At 43.8% G+C, this 23,214-nt stretch overlaps 1 protein-coding gene across 1 annotated transcript in view; it reads left to right on the top strand.

Moving 5' to 3' along the window:
• Window positions 1–23,214, top strand: part of LOC137367179 (dynein axonemal heavy chain 8-like) — a 2,062,041-nt gene that overhangs the window by 2,034,295 nt on the left and 4,532 nt on the right. The window contains exon 117 of the mRNA XM_068028615.1: window positions 3,150–3,271. Within this exon, the coding sequence (XP_067884716.1) occupies window positions 3,150–3,271 (122 nt within the window). The remainder of the gene's footprint in view (window positions 1–3,149; window positions 3,272–23,214) is intronic.

Raw genomic sequence — 23,214 nt, 5'->3', positions numbered from 1 at the left:
CACGCGGTCACAGGGAGAACTTGCAGTACCCAGAATTGAACCTGGGTCCCTGGAGCTATGAGGCTGTGGTGCTAACCACTGCGCCACTGTGCCGCCCTTGCCCCAGATTATTGACCAAAACTAATGCATAACATATTGCAAAGGCCAGTGGCAGGCTGGAAGATTGGGAAACTTTTAAAGATCAACAAAGGGTTACTAAAAAAAGTAATAAAAATATAAAAACAGATAGCAAAAGCTTCCAGAAGTATATAAAAGGGAAGAGAATAGCTAAAGTGAATGTTGGTCCCTTGGAGGATGTGACTGGAGAGTTAACAGAGGGGAACACAGAAATGGCGGAGATACTAAATCAGTATTTTGTCCTCAGTTTTCACAGTGGAGGACACTAGTACCATCCCAAAAGTAACAGATAATGCAGAGGTTATAGAAAGGGAGCAACTTAGAACAATCATCACTAGGGAAAAAGTACTGAGCAAACTATTGGGATTGAAGGCAGACAAGTCCCCAGGGCCTGATGGCCTACCTCCTAGGGTCTTAAAGGAAGTGGCAGCAGAGATAGTGGATCCATTGGTTATAATATTCCAAAATTCCCTGGCTGCGGGAAAGGTTCCAGTGGATTGGAAAAATGCTAATATAACGCCCCTATTCAAAAGGGGAGGGAGGCAGAAAGTAGGAAACTATAGACCAGTTAGTTTAACATCTGTCGCTGGGAAATTGTTAGAATCCATTATTAAGGAAGTAATAACAGGACATTTAGAAAGTCAAAACTCAATCCATCAGAGTCAGCATGGTTTTATGAAGGGTAAATTGTGTTTGACTAATTTGCTAGAGTTCTTCGAAGATGTAACAAGCAAAGTGGATAATGGGGATCCTGTAGATGTAGTTTATCTGGACTTCCAGAAGACATTTGATAAAGGTGCCGCACAGAAGGTTAATACACGAGGTAAGTTCACATGGCGTTAGGGGTGATTTATTAGCTTGGATAGAGGATTGGCTAACCAACAGAAAACAGAGTTGGGATAAATGGGTCCTTTTATGGTTGGAAAGATGGCAAGTGGGGTGCCATAGGGTTTCGGTCCTCGGGCCCCAACTATTTACAATCTATATTAATGACTTGGATGCAGGGATAGAAGGTACGATAGCCAAGTTTGCAGATGACACTAAAATAGGTGGGATAGTAAGTTGCAATAAAGACATAAGAAATTTACAAATGGATATGGATAGGTTAGGTGAATGGGCCAAAATTTGGCAGATGGAGTTTAACATGGATAAGTGTGAGGTTATCCATTTTGGTCGGAAGAGTAGAAAGGCAAATTATTATCTAAATGGAGAGATACTTCAGAGTGCTTCCGTACAGAGGGATCTGGCTGTCCTCGTGCATGAATCACAGAAAACTAGTATGCAGGTGCAGTAGGTAATAAGGAAGGTAAATGGAATTTTGGCATTTATTGCTAAAGGAATAGAGTATAAAAGTAGGGAACTGTTGCTGCAACTGTACAAGGCATTAGTGAGACCACATCTGGAGTATTGCGTACAGTTTTGGTCCCGTTACTTGAGGAGGGATGTAGTTGTATTGGACGCTGTTCAGAGGAGGTTCACTAGATTGATTCCAGAGATGAGGGGTTTGTCTTATGAAGAGAGATTGAGCAGTTTAGGCCTTTACTCTCTCGAGTTTAGAAGAATGAGAGGAGATCTAATTGAGGTATACAAGATGATTAAGGGGATTGACAAAGTAGACGTAGAGAGGATGTTTCCTCTGGTGGAGCAATCTCAAGAGCAAGAGGTCATAGTTTTAGGATAAGGGGTAGCAGATTTAAAACGGGGGTGAGGAGAAATTACTTCTCTCAAAGGGTTGTGAGTCTGTGGAATTCACTACCCCTGAGTGTGGGGGATGCCGGGACATTGAGTAAATTTAAGGAGGAGATAGACAGATTTTTAATTAGAAATGAGTTGAAGAGTTATGGAGAACGGGCAGGAAAGTGGAGTTGAGGCCGAGATGAGATCAGCCATGATCGTATTGAATGGCGGAGCAGGCTTGAGGGGCTGAATTGCCTACTCCTGCTCCTAGTTCTTATGTTATGTTCTCAAAGTGTCCCCACCGCTGAAGTTCGACTGACTGGCCTGTAGATGTTGGTTTTACCCTCTCCCCTTTTATGAACAAATTGCAGCTGCAATTTCCAAATCCATTTGGTTGTTACAAAAACAGAAAATGCTGGGAACACTCAGCAAGTCAGGCATGGCATCTGTGGTGAGAAGTGACAAGTCAACATTGTCCCTTCGCAGGACCAAGAATATTGCAGATGAAAAGCTTATAGGAAGGAACAGAGTGAGGGAGAGATGTGGAAGAAAGCAAGCATATACACAAAACAGAGGAGCTGTCAAATCGTCAGTGGAGGACAGGAGATGGTTAAACAATCAGCATAATATCAAGTGACAAAAAAATGGATCATGAGAGAAATTAGAAAAATAAAAGACATTTGAGATCCAGAAACTGAATAATAAAGGCAGTTTAGTTAAGTTAGAGAGAGATAAATCTGAAACCCTGTAAAGCAGAGCAGGCTCCAATGGCCCAGGACTCTGGTGGAAGAAAAAGGCAAGTCAATATGAGAAATTCAAAGCACTCTACTAGCAATGGGGGATCTATATTCACTCGGTCCCTCCTTGAAGTCAGTATTAAAACCATACTGCTGGAATCTGTCGAGTAGAAAGATAATGTGTTCCTCAAGCTTGCATTGAGCTTCACTGGAATAGTGTGGGTGGCCAAAGACACACAGACATCCCTACAGTTGCCTATAAATTCAACTAATATCTGAAGAAATTCAAATCTAACCCAACAGAGGTGGAATAAAGTTGCCCTGATGCAGTTTTCCAGCTGTTTGTAACTGAACAAAACTAACCTGCAACTAAACGAAATCAAAATGCTACAGATGCTGGAAATCTAAAATGAAAACACAAAATGCTGGAAATATTCAGGTCAGGCAGCATCGGTCGAGAGAAAAAGTTAATATTTCAGGCCCGGGGTGACCTTTCATCACACCTGCAACTAAATTAGAATTGATTTGCATTCTACTCACTGTAAAAACAGCAAAGTGGTATTTATATTTATTATATTGCATAGAAAAGAAAGTAAACAGTGTTCATTCTGTACACAGGATTCTTAACTGCTATGAGACAGGAAGTAACCCGTGCACATAAAGGCTGGGCGCTGGACAGTGTCACTCTACACAATGAAGTAACGAAACTGATGAAAGATGAGATCAAAATACCACCCCCGGTATGTATGCAGTAATTTATACCCTGTAGTTAGTTCCACGGTTGGAAAGTTAAGTTCTGATTACATGGAGAGTAGTGTTGTCTGAGCATTCTGTACTAGGCTTTTAGTTTGTCTTGAAAGAAGCTCAGCATTGTATTGGAGGCAGTCTGGTATTGGGGAGAAATTGGTATGCAACATAAAATGAGTGCTAAGAATATCAATTTAGCTGCTTGTAGAGGCACAACAGGCACCAGCAGCTCCTCTTAAATGTCTAGGTCAGACCTGAGGACTAGTTTCTGACAATCACCATTGTTTGGGCTTCTGATACCACCAGATCTAAGCCCGCGAGCAGGCCCAGATGGAAATCGACCCCATTGTAAATTTTGCACTCCGTTTCCAACTCTAAGTTAATACTGCGCCAGAACCCTAACATACTTCCTCACACTACCTCACTTCAATCCACTGAACCTGGTCTCACTTCAGCCTGTAGGAATATATTTCAAATGCGCAAAAAACTCCAGATTCTCACTTGAAGCCATGTAACATTGTACAAAGGTAGTCCACAGCTGAGGCTCTTGTTGGGTTAATGTGACACTTGCACAGTTCTTATTTTAACTTCAGCTCAACTTTGCAACAGTTGCTGACTAATGTCTTACAGCTATCCAATGTTTGATATTCTGAGTATCCCACTCTCTCACTCAAAGCCAAGCATTAACCTGCCTAAGCCTTTTTCCTTTTTCATCCCAACACTCAGTCCCAGGGCAATGCTTCCTCCTAGACCTTGGCACCTAACAGCACAACCAGCAGGAAGAGGTAGAAAATATAGTCAGCATCTATAGCAAGTTTATCAGGAATTATGATATCTTTCTTTTGTTATAATCCTGTTGGGGATCGTTAACTTTCAAAAAGAAAGTTGAATTCCCCAGTTATTACTGAGAATTATGCCACAGGTTTCACATTTTAAACTGTACAAGAGTTAAACGAAGCAAAACACTACTAACTTACTACAATTTGGAAACACTTGTATTTTAAACTTAAAATCTTAACAGAACATGAAGACTTATGCTTCAAACTCTAAATCTCAACAGACATTTCTATTCAATTGTTAGTTCCACCCCAAGAATTTCCCTGGGACCAATACAAAGTGTACCACAGCTCTTAGGAACTCACTTCGATGTCCTTAATTCCTTAGCTATCATTTGAGGTATCAGATCTCCTGGATCTGGACTTCCCAACTCGAGCATGGGCCTTACTCAAAACACAAACACTCTTGGTTCCCGATGGCCTCTTTGCTCCTAAGTCCAATGGACTTCCAAAAGCCAACTGCTTGTCTGAATCTAACAGCTTTCCAAAAGCCACAGTGATTGCTTTGCAACTAGTCATTCAGCTCTGTCTTCTACAACTGGAGGTGAGTTTCTTTTTTGCTTTACACTGTTTGGGCCAGTGTTTCTTTTAACTTTCTCTCTCTTAGCTGTAGGTAGTTTTGAAAGCTGTTTTCCTATGGTCTTCAATTTTGGATTCTGTCTTCTCACCACAGCTGATACCATGTAATGAGAAGCTTTTTATGTTGTCTGATGCAACATAAATGAGATGTGTGGAGTTCAGTTGATTGAAGATCTCAAACAGGTTTATTAAACATCTAACTTACAGCGCACTATTTACATGACTTGCCTCGGTGTTAGAGTGAGACTTGCACATAATCACATGACCATATCCTGGTACTTGGCTCATTAGCATACTAAGATCTTAAAGGGACATCACTCTTAAAGGCAATCACACAACAGCACGCAGATCAAAAACCCAACAGGCACCCCCTGCATCATCTATCTCCATAGCAATATGGTACAAGTAGGATGTCCCAGATAGCAATTTAAACAAATTGTTTCCAACTCCAAATCTTCTCTTTGTTCTTGGAAATCAAATTACTAATTTAAACCCCTGACTGAGGTCGCTGCAGACACACCATCTCCATCAACAAGTGAAGAGGGGTTCCCATTATGTAGCGTCTTTACATTTCCCAGTATGACCTTGCTAAATAAACGTGGGCCACCCTTTGATTTGTAATCACCTTAGGATTGTTTGCCAGCTTCTCTCCTGGGGCTGAGATGATTGACCTCCACAACCACAAACATCTTCCTTTTGTGTTAGGTATGACTCCAACCAGTGGACAGTTTTCCCCCTGATTACCATTGACATTAATTTGGATAAGGCTCCTTGATGCCAAACTCCGTCAAATGCTGCCTTAATATCAAGGGCAGTCACTCTCACCTCACCTCTTGACTTCAGCTCTTTTGTCCATATTTGGACTAAGGCTGTAATGAGGTCAGAAACCGAATGGCCATGAAGAAACCCAAACTGAGTGTCAGTGAGCAGTAAAGTGATGGAAGGTGTTGTGGACAGTACTATCAAGCAGCACTTAAACAGCAACAACCTGATGATTGAGAATAGACTGATGGAGTGCTAATTGGCCGTGTTGGATTGGTCCTGCTTTTTGTGGAGAGGGCATACCTGGGCAATTTTCCACATTGTCCAGTAGATGCCAGTATTTGTAGCTGTACTGGAACAAACTTTGTTCTGCTGCTTCGGTCTTTACTCGTTTTTAAACTGTAAGTATAAATAAATTTTAGCTCTTCCGAGCATTGTGTGTTTGTAATTGTTTGAAGAGTACTATAATGCCAAGCAAACCCCACAACGACTAATATTGTGCAGCTTTGTAACAGTTCCCAAATAGTGCAACATTTGTTGTGAATCCCAATAGATTTTCCAATGGACTTCCCAAAATTCCCAGGAAAATCCTGGAAAGAGAATTTGATCTACTTAGCTACTGTAAACCAATGATCTAAGAATAGCCAATATCAAGTGGAAAAACTAGTGCAGAACTGTACAATAGCAGGCAGTGCATCTGATACTGCTGAACCATTGTTAAAAACATACCTTTTTATTTCACAAAATCTATTGAATGTTTGGCAAACTATTAGAATTGTAGCTCAGTCTCAACTCAACTGTGGTCACTTTCTTTGAACCCATCATTCAGAATTAAATTAATAAGCATTTAAAATGCATGAGGTAATTAAAGACAATCAGCATAAATTAAATGTTTAACCAATTAAGCAGAATTTTCAGAAGAAACTAAGATAGATGAAGTGAATGCAGTAGATGAAGTTTATATGGATTTTCAGAAGGCTTTTGATAAGGTCTCACAAGATGCTTGCGAAGACAATTCAGATGTGTAGTATAAGAGGAAATGGACCAGCATGGATATAAAGTTGGTTGATGACAGGAAAAGTAGAGTTAGGGCAACTGGGCATGGCTTGCATTGGAGAAGGATTTGAAGTGGTGGAGCTCAGTACTGGGTCTGTTTTTGTTGAAGATGATTTGGACTTTAATATTTCCAATACCAATCTCAAAGTTTGTTGACACAAAAATCAAACAGTGGGGAAGACTGCAAAAGATTTCCTGAATGCAGAGCGATTAGTAGGGTGGGCAGATAGTTGACACATACAATTTAAAGTGAAGAATACTGAGGTATTCTATCTTGGAAGGGAAAATAAGAAACGCAAGTATCTATTCAATGGAAGAACACCTGAAGGGCATGGATGAACAGAGATCAAGGATTCAAATACATTCTAAAAGATCTAAAAATTGGAAAGGAGTTTATTTATTGTTGCATGTGAAATATCCAAGATTCCAACATTGAATTAATTCAAACTGAAATGAAGTTGGTGCAGTGATCCCATATGGAGATAGATAGGTTGCCCAGTTTGAACACCTTTGATCTATTCTACTATGTCATATTAGATTGTTGACCATACATTTCGGGCTTAAAATATATGGATAGTTATAAAACTGGCTTGAATATTGCAAAAAAGAAAATCAACTGTTAGTTCACTTCAATTAAATTCTCTGTCCAATCTTACTTTTAAATGCTAGTTGATTTTTTTTTTTGCAATATTCAAACCAGTTTTATAACTATCCATATATTTTACTACAACAAAGTCAAATAAAACTGCAATTTCAATTAAATTCTCTGTACAAACAGTTGATCTTTTTTTTTGCAATATTCAAGCCAGTTTTATTTGACTTTGTTGTAGTAAACCAAAACTAACCCCTTGTTCCCCACTCTCAAGAACCTTTCATCTTCTATTTTTCAAACATTTATCCAATTTTTTTCTTCAACTATTCAATGGTCTCTTCGGTGTAAAGAAATTTCTCCTACCTTTTAGCATCTAATGCTATTTCCCTTCCTTATAGATTTGTTTTATCCTGGGAGTATTTTAGGGATTTTTTTTATCATTCATTCACAAAAACACTGAGATCAATTAAAGATCTTTATGATCCAACACCTAAACATGCCTGCGCTGTAAATGTCAGACTATCCACGAGCAAAGCCAAAGAAAATTAACTGTTTATACAGAGAATTTTATTGAAGTGAACAATCAGGACATCAGAAATGCTCCATCCATCAATATTGGCGACCACGCTCTGGAAGTGGTTCAAGAGTTCACCTACCTAGGCTCAACTATTACTAGTAACCTGTCTCTAGATGCAAAAATCAACAAGCGCATGGGAAAGGCTTCCACTGCTATGTGCAGACTGGCCAAGCGAGTGTGGGGAAAATGGCGCACTGACACGGAACACAAAAGTCCGAGTGTATCAGGCCTGTGTCCTCAGTACCTTGCTCTATGGCAGCGAGGCCTGGACAACGTATGTCAGCCAAGAGCGACGTCTCAATTCATTCCATCTTCGCTGGCTCCGGAGAATACTTGGCATCAGGTGGCAGGACCGTATCTCCAACACAGAAGTCCTCTAGGCGGCCAACATCCCCAGCTTATACACACTACTGAGTCAGCAACGCTTGAGATGGCTTGGCCATTTGAGCCGCATGGAAGATGGCAGGATCCCCAAAGACACATTGTACAGCGAGCTCACCACTGGTATCAGACCCACCGGCCGTCCATGTCTCCGCTTTAAAGACATCTGAAAACGTGACATGAAATCCTGTGACATTGATCACAAGTCGTGGGAGTCAGTTGCCAGCGTTCGCAGAGCTGGCGGGCAGCCATAAAGGCGGGGCTAAAGCGTGGCGAGTCGAAGAGACTTAGCAGTTGGCAGGAAAAAAGACAGAAGTGCAAGGAGCGAGCCAACTGTGTAACAGCCCCGACAAACAAATTTTTCTGCAGCACTTGTGGAAGAGCCTGTCACTCTAGAATTGACCTTTATAGCCATTCCAGGCGCTGCTCCACACACCACTGACCACCTCCAGGCACTTACCCATTGTCTCTTGAGATAAGGAGGCCAAAGAGAGAAAGAGAGAACTATCTTTCTTTTAAATGCTGGTTGATCTTCTTTGGAGGAGATGATCTTGTGCAAGCAGAAGACATGGCTTAGGTACTAAATAATTACTTTGGCAGCAGCTCTTTAGTGAAGATCGATGCAATGTAGCAGTAAAGGTAGCAAAATTGGAAAGGATAAAAATAGAGGTATTTAAAAGGCTGGCAGTCCTCAAAGCAGAAAGGTTACCCACTTCAGATGGGATACATCATAGATTACTGGGGGAAGTAAGGGTGTGCAGAGATTCTGGCCACAACCTTCCAGTCAATTTTTTTCATTTATTGTTTGAGATGGTCATTCCCTGGCACTTGCGTGGTGCAAGTGTTACTTGGCACTTGCCAATCCAAGTCTGCATGTTGTCCCGGTCTTGCTGTATGCAAGCACATTATCTGAGGAATTGTGAATAGAACTGATCATGCAAATATCAACAAACATCCCCACTTATGTCCTTTACAGTAGATATGGGTTTAAACTAAAGGAGATGGATTTAGGTACGGGGAAATTCAAAAGCAGCAAGGGAAGTGTCAAGGCTCTAGAACAGAACAACTGTTTGGGTAAAAAATAAGCTGAGTGGGTCAGGAAGGGACAGTGAGAGTAATAAGGATAATAAAGCATTAATGACTAAGGTGACGTCAGGGAAAGTTAGAGTTTTTTGAGGATGTAACTCGTAGAGTAGATAAAGGGGGAACCAGTAGACAAAGTGTACATGGATTTTCAAAAGGCATTCGATAAGGTGCTACACAAAAGGTTAATACACAAGATGAAGGCTCGTGTCAGGCTAACTGACCTGGAGTTCTGTTTTCTCTCTCCCACCTTTCTTGAATAGAGATAATATATTAGCACGGTTGGAGACTTGGTTAACGGACAAGAAGCAGAAAGTATGGACAAAAGGGTTTTTTCTAGTTGGCAGGCACTAAATAATGGAGTGCAAGGATCCATGCTGGGGCCTCAGCTATTTGCAATCTATATTAATGACTTAAATGAGGAGACAGAGAATAATCTATCTAAGTTTGCTAACAATACAAAGCTAGGTGGGAATGTAAGGTGTAAGGAGGACACCAAATGGCTGCAAAGAGATATAGACAGGTTAAGAGAGTGGGCAACAAGGGGACGGATGAAGCATAATGTGGGGTAGTGTGAGTGGGGACTACTGCTGGGAGTACACCCAGCCACCACAGCAAGGGAAAGGATGGCCCCAAAACTAAGGTAAGTTTTTGGGGTGTCGCCGGGGAAATCAGCCAGGCCCCGGCAAGGCAAGGAGGTCAATTGTGGGAGGGAGTGTTATATAATTTCTACTTTGTGGACCTTGGGCCTCATTCCCTCCGGAAAGGTTAAACATCCAAAAGTGATTTTTTTGTTTTGGAATAACTGAGCCTTTTGTGGATTAACTTTAAGAGTCGCCTTAGTCAAAATTGTTAGCAGTTCATCTAGCAATAACAAATGCTTGTCTATGGTCTTGGCTGCTAGGAGTACATAGTCTACGTACTGTAACAGGCACTCTGGTCTGGGACAACCTTTCAGGGCTGCTGCCATTCGCTTCTGAAAACTTGTAGGAGCACTATGGAATCCCTGTGGCAGACAAGTCCAAGTGTAACTCTGATCCTCAAATGTAAAAGCAAATTTATATAATCTTCCTTTTGAACGGGAATGCTCCAAAACCCATTAGAAATGTCCAGAGTGGAGAAATACTTTGCAGCGACTGGTACTTTCGAAAGAAGAGTGGGAGCTTCTTGCACAACAGGAGAATAGGCTGGTGTTACGGAGTTGAATTTATGGTAATCGATAGTTAATCTCCAACTGCCATCTGGCTTCTTTACAGACCAAATTGGTGAGTTGGTTGTGAAAGTACCTTTCCTGACGATGGCTGTTTAATGAGGGACTGAATTCTTTCTCTAACATAGGGATGGCTTTCTTTGGGGGTCAGGTACTGTTTAGCAAATGGGTGAGGAGGTCTGTTGATGAATTCCTCTCCTTCCATCTGCCCACAATCATGTTTGCTAGTGGCAAAACCGGCTAAGTGATTCTGAATAAGCTGTTCTATCTGTACATTAGCATGTTTAGGAGATTCATACAAACACGCCTTTTTGACTGCATAAGTGGCGTGAGTGAGATTTCTATGACATTCTTACTCCCAGATCCTAACCACATGCAATCACGGTTGTAATTAATAATTGCTCTGTACTTATCTAACACATCAGTTCCCAATATTCCCCTTTCTGCCAGTATGGTCATTTATACTAGTCATGGCACATTGCAGGTGAGACCTCACAACCAGAGTTCAGAAGCCTCTCCTGTAAATGTGAAAGCATCATTACCATTAAAGCCTATAAGCAATGTGCAACCCTCACTCACTGCCGGATAGCATTCAGGGTGTGGGGTGTGAATAATTGTGACTGCAGAACCTGTATCAATTAACATAGTCTGTTGCTGGCCCCCTTTTATAAACAACAGGAATGAGTGTCGCCCATCACAATCACGCCAGAAACCCATTTCTGACCAGGCGAAAGGGGTCGTACCCCTTCATTTGGACCCTGATGGGGGGTCCTTCGGCAAAAGATGCATCTGGTTGGATAGTACTCACTGACTGCCCATTAACAAATTGGTTTTTAATCAGGGATATAATCTGAGATAAAAACAAGAAATGCTGGAACCACTCAGCAGAGTGACAGTCCTTTGGACGGTGGCTTGATGTTCGGTGGTGGGGTCATGGTCCAGAGGGAGGTAGGAAGAAGTGTCCGTGAGTTGGCGTTGAGCTTCTGCAAGGTAGAGGTCGGGACGCCATACGACAACAGCACCAACCTTGTCTGCAGGTTTGATGACCATGTCGGGGTTAGACATGAGAGAACGGAGTGCCTCAAGTTCAGAGGGGGACAGGTTAGAGTGAGTGAGGGGGGCAGAGAAATTGAGATGACCAATGTCTCGCCGATAGTTTTCAATGAAGAGATCAAGAGCGGGTAAGAGGCCAGGGGGAGGGGTCCAGATAGAGGGAGAATGCTGGAGGCGGGTGAATGGGTCTGCTGGTCGGGGGCGAAGACTCTGAGTGGTTCCAGCATTTCTTGTTTTTATTTCAGATTTCCAGCATCCGCAGTATTTTGCTTTTAATATAATCTGAGATACTTGAACACTAACTGTTTTACCTCGTGTTTTAATTCTGTTGGTCCAGGGTCCCTTTGTCCTTTAAAAAATGGTGGAGGCGTGTGCGGAATTCTACAATCTCCAGCTATATGGCCTATTTTCCCCTAGTTGTAATAAGACACCATGAATCCTCTTGGAGAACGTGGATAGTAGGGTTCTCTTTGCCCTCCATGGCTGCAACATGTTTGTTGGTGGGAGGGGGCGCTCTCGATTGAGCATTTAAGGTATCTTTGACAGACACCCATGCCTCGATAGCTTTGGTTTTGACCTGACGCCATGGATCGGTCACTTTAGCCAAAATTCCCAGAGTATTCCAAACTTGTGGATGAAGTTGTTTTTAAAAACATGATCTGAAAATTAGTTTGATTCTTTATTCCCTGCATTAATGGCTTTCTATGCCACTTGGTGAGGGGTGTGGGTGGTTCCCACTGTTCAACTCCTACCTGACCGCAGCAAGCGTCTTTTTGTTATTAGGGTTTAACCCCCTTTTTTTTTATTTGTCAAATGAACAGATAGCGACTTGTTTTCTTGTAGGTTTAAAACAGAGGATTAATTTTTTATTGAGCAATCGCCACCTCAATTTCTTCCTAACAGTACCCTGCTTTGGCTGCTCCCTCCCCGCTTCGCCACTTCCTCCCTTAGCCACTCGTTTTCTCTCCCCACCCCCACCACCCACCCCCACCTTAGGCACTCCCTCCCAGCCTCACCGCTTTCCCACCCCTCTCAGCCTCTTGCTCCCACCTCTTTACTTACATACCCCTCCACCACCCCCCCTCCCCCTCCCCGGCCACAGCGGAGAGAAGCAGCAAGTTGGGGAGCAAGCCACCGAGAGGAGGGAAGCGGTGAGGCTGGTAGCGAGCAGCTGAGAGGAGGCAGCGGCAACATGGAGCGAGTGGCCGAGGAGAGGCAGCGCTAGTCACAGTAATGGTGCCGTGAAACTATTGATTGTCATGAAAACCAATCTGGTTCACTGATGTCCTTTAAGGAAGGAAATCTGCTGTCCTTACCTGGTCTGACCTACATCTGACTCCAGACCCACAGCAATGTGATTGACTCTTAAATGCCCTCTGAAATTGCCTAGCAAGCCACTCAGTTATCAAGGCAATTAGGGATAGGTAACAAATGCTGGCCTTGCCAGCGATGCCCACATCCCATGCAAGAAGTTTTTAAAAATTGAGCTGGGGGTGGATTGGGCTTAATTTGTTTTTGGTGAAAAATTGTATGGCGCCATCTTTATTACTGGCAGCTGCATGAGATGTCGCAGACGGTGACTCTTCAGTGGATAAGGCTACATTTGCGCATGTGCCAGTACTGCACCACCTAGTGGTTGCGTTGTCAGCAAATGCAGCCTACTCGAATTGGCACTTAAGTGATAGGATACCTGCCAATAATTATGAGAAAAGATTCTGAAAAACCCTATTCATTCTAGTTATTATCTCCTTATGCTGATATAGACAACATGAAATTTGTACAGAAATCGGTTTATATATATTTTGTTAGCCATGGCACGGAGTCAACTCCCCTTGGCCCCTTTATTCCCTTCACCCACTTGATCCTGGCCGTCACATGGGACTAAGTCCTCTTAATTCAGGCTCAGGCTGGGTGTTTGGGATATCGGGGTTACAGGAGAGCCACCCTCCACCTAATCCACTGGCTACAATTAATGGCTTAGTACAAAGAGGAGGAAACTCAGTCCTTTCTTTAACTATCAATTTATTTTATTCACGTCATTGTACAATGTAAGAATAAGGCTTATACACTTGGTTAAACAAAAGCATGCAACTCAAACTGGGTTATACAGTTAATAACAAAGCTAGCTAGAACTGATAAGCACACCCACCAGGTTCCTCTGACCTTTCCCTGACCTAGTCACAGAAAACAAAGGATCATATCCGCAAAAGGGGAGAGCTGACGCTGGCCAGGCGTTCCGTTCTCTCTCTCTTACGTCGTCGCCGCGTTGCTCACGCAGGGTCTTCCACTTCCGCGATGGTTGGTCTCCGGAGTTTCTCGCTGGCTCTATGCCCGAGATTCTCTATACTTATTCTCTTTCTTATCTCTTCAAAACTGTGCTGTCTCTTTCTTGTTGGTTTAGGCTTGCTCACCTCGTTCGTATCTTCTCCTTATTGGCCCAGGCCCAAAGACCGTGTCCAAATAAGGCTCTATTCCTGTGATCTCTCTCCTTGTCTTGTCACATAAATTAATTAGTTCAAACTGTTTTTTACCAGCACAGGCCAGTGTCTGAGCTCCGGTTACTATAGTTCATGAACTATCCAGCAGTTTGCAACAGACTCTATACTTTTTGCAGCCCCTGGCCAACATCTTCCCCCTCTTGATCCAAAGATACTTATCTTAGGATCATCAATTTTCCCTTCTCTGTGGACCATTCCTGAGAACGTCATTGTCCCCCATTGGGTGTGCAATACCGTTACATACAAAAAGATATGTTTATAAAACTTAATATATACAGTTGCTTTTTTTTGTTTTACAGTTTTTGTTTATATTGATAACCGTTCCTTCTGTTTCATTATCGCCCCATCATCCAATCTTTGCAAAATTTCATTTTTCCACCTTCTAAGCTGATATACATTGAATACAACAATTATTAGCGCACATAGAATCACTATGACAGCAATATGTGATACAATTCTGACCCATGGATGTATTTGAACATTAGATCCCCAATTCCAAAACTTATTCCAAAACCCTGGGTCACGCAACAGTTCATTTGCCTTGTCGGCATGAGTTCTAATTGGTTTAGTGTGTTTATTCCATTGATGAATTATCTCTTTTGCCTCTTCTGCTATTTGTGCCCAATCCGCTGTTGGGTGTGGGATGGGTGGTAATTCGGTGGCAATATATTCCCGTACCTCTTGATCTGTATAAGTACGTTGGACCGTGAGATTCTCCGTAATCACTATCCTCGTTATTGGCTTAGGCAGGACTTGTCCACCAACAACCAAGTCCGAGGTAACATTGTGAATGGCTACATTGTGTCCCTCCAGAGGGCACTGTTTCCATCCCTTGTTGTAGTTCATAGCAGCCGTGGCTATGTAATACATTTGCCCCACAAGGGCATATTGTAAAAAGGTCCGGTTATTTACAGGCAAAATGGACAATGAACAATTTTCATAGGTGCTGAGCCCGCAATTTGTAAGTTTCTGTCTTGTTATCTCTTCTGGACAGGCCCAGTGATTCCCCACTTGATGACATTTTGACAAATCTACCCCTTTCTCAACACCATCCATTACAATAGCATGAGATGGTGGGTTACTTAAAGATATCCAATTACCCTCTTGGTACTTGCTCACGTTATGGACTCTCTTTAAAGGGTAGGTCAAATTGCTTCCGTATCGGGGAATATGAAACACTGCCCCAGCATAATATCTTCCTCTATCCTCGTCACAGGTGCCTAACACTGTTAGTTAAGGTCAAACTTCTATTCCCTCCGGTATTCCCAATGTTTTTCCCGCGCACGCCAACCCATCCACTCCCGCATAATACAAATTTAAATCTTCTCGCTCTCCTTTGTTGGTTCGAACTATCTTGATCTGCGGAGCAAAGTTGTTTCTGGCCATGGGATAGTCTTCCCGCGTCGACACTGCTTCAGGCGTGTTCATTCGTTGTGACAGCTCTGATGAGGGTTCACCTATCGTCCCAAATATGGTCAATCCAATAGCAATGAAATGTATCACCCTCTTCATTGTGGGCTGGACCTGTAATATACAAGTGTAATTTCTGCTCTTATTTACAGTTTCTTTCTTATCCTATTTTAAGTCCAGTCTCTCCATACACTGAGCCAGACTGTCTATATCTTGTTCCCAATTTGTTTCTGATTCTAACCGTCCATTTCTTCTAGCCCACTTACTTCCCCTGTTTTCTTTATTTTTCTTTCGTTTTTTCCCTCAATTTCTCTCTCTCTGGATGTACAACATCAGGTTGTCTTTCAAACACTTCTGCTTGGATCCAAAGTTGATCCTGCTCTTGATCTCCCTGACCTTCGATCGGTAGCATCAAGCATCACATGCCAACTGTGATTATCTTGTTTTTCTCCTCCTAACTTTAACTGATTAATGTGATACCAGCCACTCTTATCTGGTGCCGTCAATACTTTGTATACAGATGGACTAGCTTTATCTACTATCTCATTGGGACCGGTGAACTTTGGACTCAAGAATGTGGTGGGCTGGTATATTCTGATCATTACCCTTTGTCCGGGGTCCAACTCTATCAGGCTGGCTTTCGCATCAAAATAAGCCTTGCTTTGCTGTCTCTTCTTTCCTTGTTGGTGAGCTACTACGTAATTTGCTTCTCTCACTGTTTCTACTAATTGTTGCACGCATTTCTCTGATATACAGTAAATGGCAGAACCTTTAGGAGTATTGACAGGCAGAGAGATCTGGGCGTACAGGTCCACAGGTCACTGAAAGTGGCAACGCAGGTGGATAAGGTAGTCAAGAAGGCAGACGGCATGCTTGCCTTCATCGGTCGGGGCATAGAGTATAAAAATTGGCAAGTCATGCTGCAGCTGTACAGAACTCCAGTTAGGCCACACTTAGAATATTGCGTGCAATTCTGGTCGCCACACTACCAGAAGGACGTGGAGGCTTTGGAGAGGGTACAGAAGAGGTTTACCAGGAATGTGCCTGGTCTGGAGGGCATTAGCTATGAGGAGAGGTTGGATAAACTCTGATTGTTTTCACTGGAACGACGGAGGTGGAGGGGTGACATGATAGAGGTTTACAAAGTTATGAGCGGCATGGACAGAGTGGATAGTCAGAAGCTTTTTCCCAGGGTGGAAGAGTCAGTTACTAGGGGACATAGGTTTAAGGTGAGAGGGGCAAAGTTTAGAGGGGATGTGCGAGGCAAGTTCTTTACACAGAGGGTGGTGAGTGCCTGGAACTTGTTGCCGGGCGAGGTGGTGGAAGCAGGTACCATAGAGATGTTTAAGAGGCATCTTAACAAATACATGAATAGGATGGGAATAGAGGGATACGGACCCTGGAAGTGCAGAAGGTTTTAGTTTAGGCAGGTATCAAGATCGGCGCAGGCTTGGAGGGCCGAATGGCCTGTTACTGTGCTGTACTGTTCTTTGCTAATAATACTGTCCACCTCTGGTTCGGACAAGTCCAAACCTCCCAACCCCTCCATTCCTCTCGTGCCCCTTCCTGTCATGAGTTTATAGGGAGTATAGCCTGTTGGTGAAGCTGCGGTATTCCTGATTACCATCAACACATAGGGCAAAACAACCTGCCCGGTCGTCTTGTGCTGCTGTACCATTTTAGCTATCATGTTTTTCAATGTACGATTCATCCTTTCCACAATTCCACTAGACTGTGGTCTATAGGGTATGTGGAATTTCCATTTGACCCCAAAGAGGGTCATTACATTTTGCATTACTTGGGCTGTAAAATGTGTTCCCTGATCTGATTCTATGCTTCGGGGTAAACCCCACCAAGTGAACACCCTTTCTAACAGAATTTTCGTGGTGATTTTGGCTGTATTTGTTCTGGTTGGGAAAGCTTCCACCCATTTGGTAAACGTATCTACTATTACTAGAATGTATTTAAACCCTCCTGGAGTGGGGGGTAAGGGTCCTACATAGTCTATCTGTAAATTAGTCCAAGGCCCTTCTACTGGTCTAGTATGTCGGAGGGCCCCTTTCTTGACATTCCTATCGGGGTTGTGTTGTGCACAGATCAAACAATTCTTGACGTCGTGTTCCATGTCACCTTTCATTCCAGGCCACCAGCACACCTCCTTTATCCTTTCCAGGGTACTCTCTGTCCCTTTATGTCCCCATAAGTCATGGTACAGGTGGATTATTTGGTTTTGTCCCTCCTCTGGCACTACGAATTTTCCTTCACATAAAACCACTCCGTCCTGAATATTTATCCCTTTGTACTCTTTGTATGTGTCTGACTCTACTCCTATCAGTTTTTTCAATTCTCCATCTTTCTTCTGCTCCTCTGTTAAATCCATTACCTTAACCTGTTTCCCTTTCTGTTCCCCAATATCCTCAATCGGTGGCTGCCATTCCTGCCCACTAACAGCACCTTGTTTGGCTACCTCATCCGCTTTCCTGTTCCCTTCTGGAGTAAGTTTTGAATGAGCTTTTACCTTCTTGATCCCATATCCTTTCCCCTGTGCTCCTTCAAAGATGTATCTTAATAATGGAGCCGATGGAAGGGGCTTCCCATCCGCTGAGACGAAACCTCTCGCCTCCCATAAGGGCAAATGTTCCGTGAGGCTATTAGACATACATGCTATCAGAATATATCACCGATCTGTGCAGGAAGTATTCTGGGTGGCCAACCACATATGCGACGGCTGCTGTTTCTGCCGCCTGCGCGCTCATGGTTTTAGGCAATTTTAAGGCTGCACTAAATTTTTCCTGACCGTGTTCGTCTTCTACATATATCCCGCACCCAGTTTTCCTCTCGTCCTCCTGTACTGATGAGGAACCATCCACAAAAAGTTTTAAGTGGGGTTCTTCTTTTTCCTTTGCATCTTTGTTTTCGGGCCCCATTGCTTTCTCCAATCCACTCCTACCCCCTCCTCTTTATTTTGATAGCAAATGATCCCAAGGGAGCATTTGTATCATGACTTGACACTTATGTTTCTCTCCTTGATACACTTGGTTGTCTGCCAACATATTGGTTTTTACCCCTTTTACGCTTGTGTTTCTTCCTTGCAACAATAGTGTCCACCGAGCGCTTCGGTTCTGACTTACTGACTCGTCTTTGATCCTACCATCTAATAGTAACTGTACAGGGGTATCTTCTGTCAATATTGTAAGTGGATTCAGTCCCACTATGTAAGTAAAATACTGTACTGCCCAAAAAACTGTTAACAAATGTTTCTCGCACGTCGTATACCCCTGCTCTACCGGTGAAAGCATACGTGAGGCATACGCTACTGGTCTCAATTTCCCGTGTGTCTCCTGTAACAGAACTGCTGAGAGGGTGGTGTCTGTGGTAGCTACCTCCAATGAAAATGGCTCAGTTGGATTTGGGGTTTTCAGAGCAGGCGCAGCAGCAAGTGCCTGCTTTAAATCTGAAATGGCCTGTGTGTGTTCAGTTTTCCACTCCCACGTCACATTCTTTCTCAATAGTTCCATTAATGGGGCCGCCTTTGTAGCCTTTGTGGTCCCTGCAATATCCTACCAAACCCAGGAAAGATCTCAACCCTTTTACATCCCTTGGGACAGGGAGTCTGCCAACCGCTACTATCCTTCGTTGGTCAATTTCTCGCTTTCCCTGTGTCAAGATCATTCCCAAGTAAGTAACCTTCTGTTTCATAACCTGTGCCTTTTTAGGGTTTACTTTTAGTCCCAATTTGTGTAACAATTGTAGTAATTCACTTAGTAACTGATAATGTTCCTGTTCTGTTTCAGTTTGTAGCAGTAAGTTGTCCACATACTGCACCAGACATTCAGGCTTTGAGAACCCTTTTAATCCTTCCCTTAAACGCTGGTGAAATATAGAGGGGGAATTATGAAATCCCTGCGGCAGGGCAGTCCATGTATATTGTTGTCCTTGGAAGGTAAATGCAAATTTATATTGGCATTCTTTCTCCAGTGGAATAGACCAAAAACCGTTACTTATGTCTAAAACCGTGAACCACTGTGCGTCCTCATTTTGTTTAACCACCGTCTCTGGGCTAGTTGCTACGGGGGGGGTCGTTAATGGGGTTACCTTATTTAATTCTCGATAGTCTATCGTTAGTCGTCAGCTACCATCCGGTTTCCTCACCAGCCAACTAGGCGAGTTATTAGTGGAGGCTACCGGTCTTAGAGTTTGCTGCGACAAGGGATACTATCACCTTTCCCACCTCCTCTTCTGCCTGTTTCGGAAAACCATACTGCTTCTGTGGCTTGGGGTCTGGACCCTGTATACACACACTTCCGGTCATTTTCCCACAATCATGTTTATGTCGAGCAAATGCTACTGAATTCCGTGTGATAATTTGTTGTACTTCACGATCGCTACTCATTTCTTCTGGTCTTGTCCACATTTCCCCGAACGTGCATATCCTATCCTGGTATTCCCCCACCGGGACGGATGTGTGATCTATACTACCCATGCCCAAGGGCATTTGCCAAATCGCGCAATTAACAGGGTCAAAACAGGGTCCCGCTTTAGCCATAAATCACACCCTAATATATGTTCTTGTTCTCTGAGTAACTTAATGAGAACCACTGAGTGCTTTATTGCTACATCCCCCACACTGACTTCCAACGGTACGCTCACATATCCCACTTGTGAATGTCCTGTGAATCCACTTAAAACAAGTTTACTTTGAATTTTCCAATCTACTTTACTAACATTGGTGGTGTTTACGGTGGTTCGGGATCCTCCAGTGTCCCAAAGGAACGTGACAGGGCGGCCTCCAATTCTACCATTCACTAGGGGTCTCCCTGTGTTATCCCACCGCGTGTCACACACCCATAACGGAGAGGCCTGCGACCGTCATTGTGGTTCGGGGTACGACCCCGAAGACGGTGCTATCTCGAGTATATCACATTGAGGATTTAACCTATTCGGTCCTTCCACAGGTAGGCTCTGGCATTTGTTCTGGCCTCCTCCCCGAGCTGCATTTTCTCGTCTCTGGTTTAGGCATTCTCTTTTGAAATGTCCCTCCTGGCCACAGTTATAGCAGTGGGTCGGCCCGCCTGCAGTTCTCCCTGTTCCTGGGACGGATCCTCTCCCAATGCCTCTACCCCTTCCTCCTGTCTGAAAGGCTGGGTGGGGTGCCCCCTGTGTAGTACTCCTCCCTTCATTTCTCCAGGTTATTGTCTTATCTTTGACAGGCATTGCCTTTCCCCCAGGGGCCTTGGAGAATTTTGTTGTTTCCTTCCCCCATGCTCGAACCATCCTCCTGAGTACCCAAGCCTCTGTGCGTGTCATCAGAGGGATCAAATTGATCTCGGGCCCTTCTTGACTCCTCAGTGCCATGCGACACTAGCGTTCTCAGCCATTGATTTCTAATCTCTGGCGTTGGATTTGCTCTATCTAGGTTTGCGCCATATACCCCTTGAAACACCGCCCAGATGCGGGCCGCAAACGCGACAGGGTGTTCACCTTTTCTTTGATAGCATTTCGTTCGCGCCCATGACATTTAATACTTGATCTTTTAAAGCCTCATTTGTGCCTCCACCGAGTCTTTGCTCCTCCGGTAGGGCAGAGTGTATGTGTGGGTGTCGGCACATTATAATTAATTTTCTTTCTTCAGCATCATCTAAGCCGTGTATTCCTCTCTGTTGACTGACCGCTTGGAACAGCACCCTAGGATCATCCCCGGGTGCGCCCGTCCCAATATCTTTTGCAATATCCCTCAATTGCTGTACCCCCATTGGAGTGGAATATGTCATATGCGGGCCAGCTGCCACCTGGCCATCTGCCCCTATCGCTGCCCTAGTGGTCACAAGGGGGGCCATGGGGGCCGATGACTCCTTTGGCTCTGGTTCATATGTTAGCGGAGGATCCTCGTGTAGAGGGTCTCTGTCATCATGGCCGTATCTAGCCGCTTCGTCTGCTAACTCATTCCAATCTATGCCCCCTTCACCGTTCTCCTCACTTCCTTTGGGTGCAAAAGCACAGATTATACCTCTCTGCGCGGCTAGCTGCTCTTGCAGTCTCGCTATGTATTTTTGACACTTTGTGTGATCACCTGTATTACTTGTCTTTTCCTGAGCTGCTGCTCTGAATCACATTCATGGCAGTTTTTAAATCATTACATTGTTGTTTCCATCCTTCCACCTCAGCTTTAGCTGCTTGGGCTTCTCTCTCTCGCCTACTTTTTTCTGTAAATAGTTTTTCGCACTGTAACTGATATTGGTTCATATGCATCAAATCCGCACTTCTCTGTCCCTGCAAATCAGTTACTTTTTCATGAAGGCGAGCTGCCTCCTCACGGAGTTTTTTATTCTCTTGCTCTAGTCTGTTCTGCTCTTTTTTAGCCTGCTGTTGGCATTCTATCCATTCCTCAAGTAAACGGCCAATAGCTACTGACTTCTGTATTTTTAAAATTTCCTAGCTGACATCTTTGCTTGTGCAATCTTCCAAAGGGCTTCTCCTACGGGTTTTCCCTTGTCGCTAGTGTGACCTGCATACTCCTCGTATTGCGGCCACTTCCCTATTACGTATTTTTGGAGGAGTCCCTTCCAGTCAAAACAGTCCAAGTCTCCAGGGTTTGGATTCGTCATCTTATGTTAGTCGCTACGAATTAACCCTTAAGTTCCTGTTTTCTCTGTACTTTGCCAATTCGGTTTGGCTCGAGTCTCCCGCTGATTCAACGGAGAGATTTATCCTTGTGCCCACCATGGCACGGAGTCAACTCCCCTTGGCCCCTTTATTCCCTTCACCCACTTGATCCTGGCCGTCACATGGGACTAAGTCCTCTTAATTCAGGCTCAGGCTGGGTGTTTGGGATATCGGGGTTACAGGAGAGCCACCCTCCACCTAATCCACCGGCTACAATTAATGGCTTAGTCCAAAGAGGAGGAAACTCAGTCCTTTCTTTAACTATCAATTTATTTTATTCACGTCATTGTACAATGTAAGAATAAGGCTTATACACTTGGTTAAACAAAAGCATGCAACTCAAACTGGGTTATACAGTTAATAACAAAGCTAGCTAGAACTGATAAGCACACCCACCAGGTTCCTCTGACCTTTCCCTGACCTAGTCACAGAAAACAAAGGATCATATCCGCAAAAGGGGAGAGCTGACGCTGGCCAGGCGTTCCGTTCTCTCTCTCTTACGTCGTCGCCGCGTTGCTCACGCAGGGTCTTCCACTTCCGCGATGGTTGGTCTCCGGAGTTTCTCGCTGGCTCTATGCCCGAGATTCTCTATACTTATTCTCTTTCTTATCTCTTCAAAACTGTGCTGTCTCTTTCTTGTTGGTTTAGGCTTGCTCACCTCGTTCGTATCTTCTCCTTATTGGCCCAGGCCCAAAGACCGTGTCCAAATAAGGCTCTATTCCTGTGATCTCTCTCCTTGTCTTGTCACATAAATTAATTAGTTCAAACTGTTTTTTACCAGCACAGGCCAGTGTCTGAGCTCCGGTTACGATAGTTCATGAACTATCCAGCAGTTTGTAACAGACTCGATACTTCTTGCAGCCCCTGGCCAACTATATATAGTTGGGGCTGCAAGAAGTATCCTCAAACTTAGTCCTCTTTTGGCAACCTTATAAGCCTTTCCCTTGAATTAATTCTATCTAACGCCTCCTGCTAGCCACAGTTGGACCACTTTTCAGTGGGTTTTTGTGCCTTAAAGGAATGCTCATTTGTTGCAAAGTGTGTGTGGATATATATCCATGAGGCACTGTGCACCATCAGCAGCAGCAGAATTGTACTCAACCACAATCTGTAACCTCATGGCCTGGCATATCCCCCACTCTACCATTACCATCAAGCCAGGAGATCAGCCCTGGTTCAATGAAGAGTGCAGGAGGGCATGCCAGGAGCAGCACCAGGCATACCTCAATGAGATGT

The sequence above is a fragment of the Heterodontus francisci genome, chromosome 3 (assembly GCF_036365525.1).
Source record: "Heterodontus francisci isolate sHetFra1 chromosome 3, sHetFra1.hap1, whole genome shotgun sequence".
NCBI classification, from domain to species: Eukaryota; Metazoa; Chordata; class Chondrichthyes; order Heterodontiformes; family Heterodontidae; genus Heterodontus; species Heterodontus francisci.
This window is presented reverse-complemented; position numbering and strand designations above follow the sequence as displayed.